This window comes from Humulus lupulus, chromosome 4 (assembly GCF_963169125.1).
Source record: "Humulus lupulus chromosome 4, drHumLupu1.1, whole genome shotgun sequence".
Lineage (NCBI taxonomy): Eukaryota > Viridiplantae > Streptophyta > Magnoliopsida > Rosales > Cannabaceae > Humulus > Humulus lupulus.
Genome location: NC_084796.1, coordinates 237,816,819 through 237,827,834, shown reverse-complemented (window position 1 = coordinate 237,827,834; position 11,016 = coordinate 237,816,819). Strand labels below are relative to the sequence as shown.

Genomic DNA, 11,016 nt, shown 5'->3' with positions numbered 1-11,016 from the left:
CTATATTCGTCTCACAAGTGTTCAATTAATGCATTTAAAATTTTATTTTGAAAATTAAATTACATGTATATTTATAATTTAAAAAAACTCAACATAAAATATAGACCCAAATAATACTTATATGTTTATATATATAGAATATAAATATATTTATTTTTTAAAAAAAAGATATGATATATATGTATATTAAAAAAAAAGCTTTTGTCATATACTGTGCACTGCACTGTTCACACACAGCTAAATAAGGTATTAGTTGAAGTCGGGTTGGAGATTTATATGCAATCTCACGGCATATAATCGCGTAATGACGTTCTGTTGATCTTGGCCTAATGCTAGGCGGCCATAATAAGATTTAAAAGTCATTTTCAGTTGTAATTAAAAGCAAAGAGAGAAGATTTGGTGGGATTCTACTTCACAAACAGATTGTTTCATCAATCACCTCTAACTCACTGGTAGAAAATAGTTCATATAAAATACAAATGTATTAAATATATTCATACATGCAAAATGAGAAAATAACAAATTTGTATTAAATACTAGATACAAGCAATATGCCACGTTTGCTTAATTTTATTTATAAAATTTATTAATTATTTTTATTAAATTTATATTAATGTCATATAAATTTTAAATAAATATCATATTTTAATTAAATAATTTATTTATTTTTGTTTAAGTTTATGTTTGTTCTAGTTTTTGAATTTGAGAGTGACAATTATATATTATATGTTTAATATAACATTAAATATTATACATGTATTTTAAATTTAAGTTTCTTGCTAGTTTTAAAAAAAAAAATCAATTTGTTACTAATTTATAGTAGATTATATTATATATTTACTATGATATTATTCTAATAGGTGACTTTAAGTTTAATTAAATTTTATTTAAGTTATAAAATAATTATCATTTTAAAATATCTCAAAAATATCTTATTTTAATTTGTTTAATTATTTATTATTTTTAAATAATTTTCATTGTAAAATATCTAAAAAAATATCATATTTTAATTTGTTTAATTATTTATTATTTTTTAAAAATGATCATTGTAAAATATCTCAAAAATATCCTATTTTAATTATTTATTTTATTTAAGTTTAAGTATTTACAAACTACCATTAAATATAAGAATATTATGTTAAATATATGAATATTCCGTTAAAGTTAACATTAAAAAAAAAAAATACCGTTAAAACCAAAAATTTCCGTTATGTACACACTTATTATATAGAAGAGATATTCATTCATGCAAAATGAGAAAATAACAAATTTTAATCGGTCGTTGACTCCAATCCATTAAAAGTAATTTGTGAAAAGGTAATTGGTAAATGGTGTTTTACGTAGCAATGAAGGGTAAAGGGTAAAACTACAATGCACTCTCCCACTCCCACGGTCACTCTTACATTGAAAATAGGGCACGTCAGAGGGTGAGCGCCTAGATGTTGTCCAGCTGTCAGATGGGCCCCCACATGATAATGACCACTGACTTTTACCTCAAAACAAGCCTTAATAATGCTGGGCCCAGATTTTGGGAGAAAATCAGGGAAGACAACTCCACTCCAGCCAGGCCAGCCATGTACTGGGCCAGAAAATGACTCGACATTGCTATATGGTTATGGACCCAATAAGAGTAGGAGTAGTAGTAGTAGTAGTGACTGTCAAGTGGTTAAAACTTTCCCATCAGAGGTAGGGCCCACTCAACTCAACTCAACATTGCCTTATGGGCCCCTCAACTCGACTATGCCTTATGGGCCCATTTCATGATCTTTTCAAGTGGGCCGACTTGGCAATTATTTGCATCTTTCGGCTGTACAGAGGAAAGCCGATGCTGTTCTCAAGCTACCCAGAGTATGTCGCCTCTGCAAAGTTGTCTGTCGGGTTGAGGATGACCTTTTTTCTAGATAAAGTGGGCCCATTGCAATGATATTAATGGGCCTGGGCTTTGTAAAGTGATGTTAATGAAGCCCATCTATACAAGCCCAACTCAATACTTAGTGGTTTGAACTTTACCCCTTTTTATTGCCAAAATCCTCATTATTCCTATGTTACACTTTTGTCCCCGAAAAACCCGCAAACCAGATTATTCATTGTAGGGGTGAACATTTGTCCTCGGAAAACTCACAAACATATCCGATCCGCAACCCGAAAACCCGATTTTTTGCAGAACTTGTCGGATTCAGGTGAAATCCGCTCTGAACCTGATATGGTTCGAGTCGAATTCGGGTTTTGAAACTAAGGACACACGAGTTCAGATTACAACCCGAACATAATTTTTTTTCAAAAAAATAGACTTTAGGGATTAATGTCTTTTTCAAAAAAATTTACCAAGGCCCAATTTGTAAAAAAATCAACATTACCAAACTAACAACAAAGTTTTAAAAAAAAACATGTGAAAAGTACAAAAAATTTAAAAAATATATAAAAAAAATAGTATTTTTGAAATTTTTTTACCAAGGCCAATTTTCGACCCAAAGCCTATTTTTAGACCAACCCAACCCAACCTGACCAAACCGACACCTGAAACCCGAAAACTTCAGAACAGGTTCGGTACCTTATTTTTCCACCTGAAACTTACAAAACCAGAACCCGATGCACCAAAAACCCGCCTGTGTGCACCTCTACTTTTTAGTACATAGATTTAAGGGAAGAAATATTTGTTTGGGTGTAATCCTGACTGTTGCTTGCTTGATTGTATTTTCATAAACTAGTATAAACAATGAATCACGTCAAACACCAAGTGGAGAAAAAAAAAAGCTATCTCGTTTCTTTCATGATTTTATAGGCTCAACCTTCACTCATCCTTTGTGAAGATTAACATGTAAATATTTATATGAATATTTATATATATATATATATATATAATTTTTAAACTATTATTACCACAAAATATTTGAGTATTGCATTTCGGCTAACATCTTAGAACACGGTAGTGTAAAGAATTGCTATTTGGCACCTTAAGGTGTCCAACACCACATGAGGTGTCACCTTATGATTGGTTGGTTGATTAGCAATATCTCATAATACTTATTAAATTCAAATGTGTGAGACTCGATATTAAATTGTACCAATAGCGGTATGCCACCTTCTTATGGTGTTAGACACCAGTGGTACCCTTTAGCATTTTTCTTATTAGTGAGTCTCACATATTTTAATTTAAAATATTATATTGAGATCCACCATTCATTTGCACCAATAACAAGACAAGGGTTGGGTATTAGCAGGTTATGGTACAGGCATTTCTCTAAAAAAAAAAAGTCAAATTTGTGTACAGCCCCGCTAAATGGAAGAAACATCCTTCCTCTTGCACATAACCCAAAAAACCTCTCTTATTTGGTGCACGCTTTCTTTTCTATCATCTACCTATTTTTTCCAGCAACGACCTCTCTTATTAGATCATAGTCAACATTCTTTCTTCTTTGATTTCTTCGTTGCTGAATTTATTGGGTTATATTGTTTGAAATAGAAACATTACAAAACATTTTATTAGAAAAGAAAAAAAGTCCAACTAAATCAATCATGAATCATTGTCTTATTTTAAAAAAAATTACTTAAATTTTAAATTTTTGATGTGATTTGAAAAACAAAAAAAAAAAAACCTAAAAAAAATACAAAATTGACTCTAAAAAGGGGAAATTCCCACCCATTACTCTTTTTAAAAATATATATATTTATTAACTAGCATTCCATCAAATAAGTGCTCACAAACCCTAATCAACTATCAAGGTTTGAGAGTGACTTTATCAGTATAAAAAATTTACAATATATTAGCAATGTTATAGCAGTCAATCCACTGGTATGGAAACAAAATGAAGAGGAGCGTTACTAATTCCATTAATATGAATCTACTGGAAACAAAAATCATTTTCAATTTTCAATCTTGAGTACATATATATCTACTCTGTCAACGGGAACACTTCCGCTATTGAACAATATCTACTTGCCCAACTCCTTGATTACTTAAAACCTTTTTCTAATCTGAGCTGTAATGCAAATATCCCCATGAACTAGAGTTTAAACACATTTAAGAATAAAAAAAAAATAGAATCTCAAACTTACAATGAGTTGCTATGAAACAGTTCGAGCAGTGGTTAATCAAAATAGATCCACAGTATGTTCGTCACTAGTTAAGGAGTTGAACGCAGATAAGATAAGCCTGCAAAGAGATTTGTTATCATCAGAAAATATTGCTTCTATCACCCACATTGCTTCTAAATTGGAAAAACTAGAAGGGAAAGACAGGTGGAAAGCTTATTGCTATTCTAAGAAATTTGGAAATTGTTTATTGAAAAGGAAAAAAAGGGAGATTCAAAACCAGAAAAAAAAAAAAAAAAATCAACAAAGAAACTGTTATTTTTCTTTTCGTAGAAAAATACCAAGCAAACAAATCGTAACTGGCAAGAAAAAGAGGAAACACTCTGCCTAGCATTTCACTATTACCCCTGACAGCCTTGGTGGCATTAAACGCCTCTCAACAATTATGTAACCTTTGGTTCAGTTTTGTATATTTCTTGTTCCAAAACACATGCCCAAATCTATTATATGAAATTTGTATCAACAAAATTAAACTCAGTCCAGATGGTCTAATTTACACTTGGACTTACACTATATCAGTTTCAAACAACAAAAGTAACTTCTAAAATCTTATGTCCTAGGCTTTGATCTTTTGTTCAGAACAAAATTTGAGATATAATTCACGCAAATTTACAGAAAATAATTACTCCTCACCCCTTCCTTCTCTTTTTCTCTACCCTCTTAATATCTGACTATTTGTTCTCAGCAGATAGAAGACTTTGCTTATATATATATGGCGGGTGCATACATGCATCTCTGATCTCCATCAATTACTATCTAAGATTCCAACACATGAAATATCACTAGTGTACTACAATTAGCTATCTTTTACCACTAGAGAATTACAATTAACTAACTTCAGAGTAAACAATCAAGCATACTCACTGCACAAGTAAATAGATCCTCTCTCCAATACAATTCACTAAACAGAAACTAGTTTTCTTGATACAAAACAGAAACTGATGTCGTGAAAAAGTTGGACAACTTTAATTTCGTCAACCACCATGCAGGGTGTATTTTAAATACACCTAGTTCCTTATTGGTAATGTTATACTTTGAGAATATAGATGACTATATTAATTTCTTAATCTAGAAGGGCAGTCTCTATTTTCTTCATATTATGTTCTAATCTTTTATTTTCTTGTAAATCTGGTTTGCTTGTTGGGCTAGATTTTTACAAAAGATCAGCTAACATTCATTTAGTGCCATGTTAGGAAAACAAATTAGAGTATAAAGTATACACATTCATTAGAATAGAGAAGTTGATCAACTTTGTGTCTCTTACATTAGGTATATGCTTTTCTAAGCCAAAGGAGATTCGACTTTCCTTTTTTTTTTTCCAACTAATAACAAAGTGCATTTCTTGGAGTACAAGCATGCTTAAATTATTTGCTTGAACCTTGAAGAGATACAAAGTTGAAAACTAGTTCACCGTGTCAAGCTAACCAATTCTAAATGATATAATTTATAAAAAGACAATCAAAGAATTACAAAGTTAAGACACTAAAATTCTAGATAAGAAGATCGAATATCTAAATCTCCAAACTCAGATCTGTAGAGTGACATTTTTCCAGCATTGAAAACTCTAGTGAAAAAAAAATAATTATCATTAGAAGAAATAAACTAATCAAGAGAGACAGAGAGAATAAGAAGTAAACACAAATCCTACTTAAAGTGCTCAGCAGATATATATTTTTTGCAGAAGGAAGAACAAACCTGAAGATGATTATAAAGAGAAGAAACAGATAGAAACCGAGCTTGACAAGTCTAAACTTCTTCTCACCACTTAATGCCCTAAACACTTCAGTAACATCAATGAGATGCTTTTTGTTTACAAACCTGGATAAATAATCATTTGGTTACGATAGTAAAGAGAAAATGTGAATAGAGAAAAAATACGGGTAGGTAACTATTTGGTACCCTATGTTTTTGTAAAGTATCATTTTGGTACCCATGTTTACAATAATGCTTATTTGATATCTTGTATTTTGAAATTGTACATATTTAGTATCTCATATTTTGAAATGGTACATATTTGTCACCCTAAACTAAAATTGTACTAGATTAATCAAACTGCTCTCAATTATATAAGTTTCAAATTCAAATTTAATTACTTAATTACATATAACTTATGGCAGTTTTGTCATATTGATAAAATTTTATTTATTAAATCTCATTCTAGGGTACTAAATATGTATGATTTTAAAATATAGGGTATCATAAGCATTATTGAAAAAAGAGGGTACCAAAACAATACTTTGCAAAAATACAGGGTATCAAATGAGTAAATTCCCGAAAAAATACACATGCAAATATAAACAGATATTCACATCAATCAATTCCATCTGCATAAGAATATAAACTCATCTATAGTAAGTATCTTTTTCCTGCATTGCATTGAATATGAAATCAGCATAGCTGTCAAAAACTTTTTAAAAATCCATTGAGTTATTGATCATTGAAAAAATTCCTGTAATTTATGTTCATATCATATGACATATTTTTCTCCCAAGCAAGCTTCTTGAATGGGATACAGCTCTTTGGGCAACATAGGATTTAAATTTTTCCTTAACTAAGACTAATAAATCCCGACATGAAAAGTTGTGATCCCCACAAGGCAATTGGCTAAATTCATTAAACCAATTATACTGTTCAAAACAAAAAGGGTAAAAACTAATAAACTATAATTTCGGCAGATGTAAAGGATTTTAAAGTTTTAAAAAATAAACATGAAAGAACAATGCAAACACTCTATAATCTATTCATAACCAACATTGTATATTTGAGAAGAAAAAATACTTACAACATTGCACTATAGCAAGCAAGGGGAAGGGTGATGAGAAACAAGAACCAGTGCCATGTCAAGAGGAAAAGAGCGCAGAGTACTCCATGCACAATAAATTCAGGGACAATCAAGAAGTTAATTCGAGAAGATGATTCATAAGGATTTAAAAAGTCCGCCTCCAAGTCTGATAAGATCACCAGCTACCCCAAAAAAAAAATGGCAGATACGTAGTAAGTACAAATTATTAAGTTACTCATTTCTAAATATTCATGTATAAACCTGTGTCTATGCTTTTAAAAGATAAAGCTTAGAGAATAGCATCATAATTGAAAATACGGAAGCCTTTATATTCATTATTAACTGATATTTAGTCTCTTTTCAAAGTTTTGATAGACATTAATAAAGATAAAAATTCATAAATATATATGTGAAGAGTATATATGAATTTCTGTGCGTGTAAATACATACATTGCATTTTACATAATATACAATTTTCTTCTGTAAACTTTACCAAATTTCTTATACATGTCGTGATTTATTCCCTTTGTTTTGACTCCAAGATATCAAAAATGAACAACAATAGATTAAATTTTCAGTTCAAATATAGAAATTCTCGATTAAGGTCACCAACAGAAACGTTAAGTGAGTTCAGTGTAAACTCTTCACGCCAACATTGACGGAACAACACGATACATAAAAAATATATACAAACGAAATTCATACTCACACCATATTCCTGAGTATTTTCTGGGCAACCTAACAGAAGATATCATTGAAAAAAGAAAACAAAGGAGAAGATTTACCTGATAGAAATTGGAGGAGAGGAGAGCCAAATCAAAGAAAAAGCAGAGTACCCAAAAGATCAAATCCAAGCTCATCTTTGACCACTAAAGAAAATCACAGTAAGGTTTTTGTACCAGATTTTACTTTAATTATTATTATTCTTAAATTTATTTATGGGTAAAGGCGCTTGCTTGCGAACTTGACGAAGAAGGTGACGCTTTTAGTGGGGATGGAGAATAGAGCTGTGAAAATTAGACATAGTACCCAATTTAAGTTGACCTCTTTAATTTTTACCCATTTTTTAAAATTCTTTGATTAATACCCAAACTATTAATGACTCTACCCATTATACAGTTATACAGTGGTCTAGTGGAACTGACAGTGGAATATTATTTAAAAAGGGAAGTAAATGACACGACAGAGGCAAAGATTGAGATTTTTACATTGGACTTCTAGTAGTGTTTTAAGGGTAATATGGGAAATGTGCTTAAAAAAATGAGTAATATTCAACTAAATATTATTAGTAGCTATTTTTAGTTAACTAATCCTAAAAGTGAGCTATGGGCCCAGTTTGGGTGGGTCGAGACTAGAGAACTTTACCTAAATATACAAAAGAGGAAATTAAATTTTATATGAGATTTTTAATAGAGTCTGCAAAAATATGGCTTTTTTTCAAAAAAATTAATCTATGGCTTTTTTTAAGAATTTTCACTTGTATGGGTTTATTTTCTTATATTTTTGTATAAAAGTTTGTTTATACCATAGTTTTACTTTTAATCAAATTTGGAAGAGTGTGTTTGTAATTTGATTATTATTTTTTTAGGTTATTTGTTTTTTTATATTGTTTTTATATGACTAATTTTATAGTAAATTTTTCTTTGATTGTTTTGCAAATTTTTTTTGTAATATGAATTGTTTTTAAAATTATTATTTATTTATTTATTATAAACATATTTTTTTTAAGATTGTACGTTTTTTTTTTCAAATCTTGGGTAGGGTAACCAGTTACTTGATTGATCTTAAAAAAAAATCCTAGAGCTAGGTTAAATAACATGCACCAGGAGGGGTAACCAATTCTCCTGAGATGAATAACTTTTTGCCATAAGAGGAGTAACCAGTTACCTAAGAGGGGTGACGAGTTACTCATATTAAATATGAAAATAAACATCAAATTTGAATAAAAAAATAGAAGAACACTTCATTAAAAAAGGAAGAAGAAGTAACTATGATTTTGGTAACATAAGTAACTAGTTACCATAAAGAAACCATAAATACACACACATCACAACGTGAAAGTAACCAGTTACCTTTAGAAATATACATACAAAGAATGTGAAGGTAACCAGTTACCCATTCATGTTTTCATATTTTTATTAGTTTTCTTTCCAAATTTTGGTATTCCTATAAGTGTTACAATAAAAAGAAAATGCTGAAAAAATTGATTTGAATTTTTTTTACATATAGTGGAAAAAACTATAAAAAAAATTACAATAATAAAATATAATAAATAAATAAAATAGTAGAATAATTATGTAATATTAAAATATATGTGTGAAAAAAATGAAAAAAAGAAAGAATGAGAATGATAATGAGAAAAGAATAAGAACAAAAATGAAAAAAAAAAAAAAAAAAAATGATGAATGAAAAAAAAATAGATGAATAAATAAGAATGAAAAGAAGAAGAAGAAGAAGAAAAATAATGGAAAAATGAAAAGAAAAAAATATATGAATAAAAAAATTGGTAGAAAAAAAATGAAAGAAGAAAAAAAAAGCTCATATGTGTGAAAAAAGAAAAAAATGGAAGGAGAAAATAATAAATACAAAAATGAAGAAAAAATAGAATGAAAAAAAAAACTGAAAAAATATGAAGAAAAAAAACAAAATAATACAAATGAAAGAAAAAAATAGATAAATAAATAAAAATGAAAAAAAAGAAGAAGAAGAATGAAAAAATAGAAAGAAAAAAAGATGAAGGAAAAAATTGGTAGAAAAAAAAAAGAAAATGGAAAAAATGGAAGAAAAAACAAGTAAGGAAAAAAAAAAGAAAAAAATGATAGAAAAAAATAAAAAATAAAATTACATTCAAAATCAAAGAAAACATAACTATGATAAAAAAAATGTGATATTTTCATATTTTAGTTAGCTACTAATTGTGCTTTCCATACTTTAACTTTTTCTTTAATAAATTTCTCATATAAATAAAGAAAAGTATAACTTCCATATTTTTGCACATTAATAGTATAAAAGTCATATTTTTGAAAAATTCCCTATACAAAAACTAACTAAACTTTTAATATATAAGTATTTATTATAAAATTATTAGAATATTGAAATGTAAAATATAAAAAAAAAAATGACAAGGGAATAGAGAGATAAAAAAAAGAGTTAAACTCTTGTATATATTAATTCAATAGGGATAAGACCTCTATTTATACAAATAAATAAGTCATAAGGAAATTTAGTAATTACTCTGAATACAATTAATAATTAATATTTATATTTTACTTTGGATAACCTAGTGATTTTTCATTATTATGGACATCCATATATATAATATTTATAACACTTTTCTTTGGATGTCCATGAAAAATGTCTCATAAAAAACCTTGCCAGAAAAACCCAAAAGGACAAAAACTCGACTAAGGGAAAAAGAGTGCAGTGTATATTTACTCCCCCTCATTTCGACGCTCTTGAAGATCCTTTAATCGGCGCATTCCATTCTTATGTACCATCTTCTTGAACGTTGATGTTTGTAATGACTTTGTAAATAAGTCTGCAAAAATGTCGCTTTATCGAATTTGATGAACATCAAATCACCACTCTTTTGAAGATCATGTGTGAAAAAGAATTGCGGTGAAATGTATTTAGATCTATTTCCTTTAAGGTATTATCATTTTAGTTGAGCAGTACATGCATCATTATCTTTATAGAGAATTGTTGGTATTTCTTTATCGGGTGATAATCAACATGTTCTTCAATTATGTTGTTTCGTTGATCTCAATCACACATTTCCCCCTTGCCTCATGAATTGCAAGTATCTCAACATGATATAAAGTTGCCTCATTAAAAATCTTGTCAAGAAAACACAGTGGGACAAAACGTGAACTAAGGAAAAAAGAGTGCAATACGTAAATATCTCCCCCTCATGCATATATCTATGGGAACTTTCGAGATCAAATATCTCATATGATTTTCATCGTAATATAAATCACCATAAATTTTCTATGATCACAAATTTACTAAAACTCTTCTAGAGCATATGTGTAGAATGGAATATAAATATTTATCCAACATATTAAATCAATCATGTATATAACCTTGTTCATTATCATATCATATCAACAATGTTATAATATGCATCATATTTGTAGATATTC

At 28.8% G+C, this 11,016-nt stretch overlaps 1 protein-coding gene across 2 annotated transcripts; it reads right to left on the bottom strand.

Moving 5' to 3' along the window:
- Positions 1-3,807: 3,807 nt before the first annotated feature.
- LOC133831371 (protein cornichon homolog 1) lies at positions 3,808-7,862 on the bottom strand. 2 transcript variants are annotated; one of them, XM_062261637.1, is made up of 4 exons: positions 7,660-7,857; positions 6,875-7,056; positions 5,788-5,910; positions 3,808-4,153 (listed from the first exon to the last, which is right to left on the bottom strand). In XM_062261637.1, exons 1-4 carry the CDS (start codon positions 7,732-7,734, stop codon positions 4,093-4,095), a joined length of 441 nt encoding a protein of 146 aa, XP_062117621.1. In that variant the 5' UTR covers positions 7,735-7,857; the 3' UTR covers positions 3,808-4,092. The 2 variants fall into 2 exon arrangements, with proteins under 2 accessions (XP_062117621.1, XP_062117620.1); XM_062261636.1 differs by lacking the exon at positions 3,808-4,153 and adding an exon at positions 5,295-5,656 and having other exon boundaries at positions 7,660-7,862.
- Between the last annotated feature and the right edge of the window lie 3,154 nt (positions 7,863-11,016).

Coding starts and splice junctions, on each gene's coding strand:
- LOC133831371 (XM_062261636.1), bottom strand. CDS start 7,734: ATGAGCTTGGATTTGATCTTTTGGGTACTCTGCTTTTTCTTTGATTTG. Junction 7,057..7,659: donor TCTCCTCCAATTTCTATCAG/GTAAATCTTCTC, acceptor TTTTTGGGGTAG/CTGGTGATCTTATCAGACTT. Junction 5,911..6,874: donor GCTTGCTATAGTGCAATGTT/GTAAGTATTTTT, acceptor TTATTTATCCAG/GTTTGTAAACAAAAAGCATC.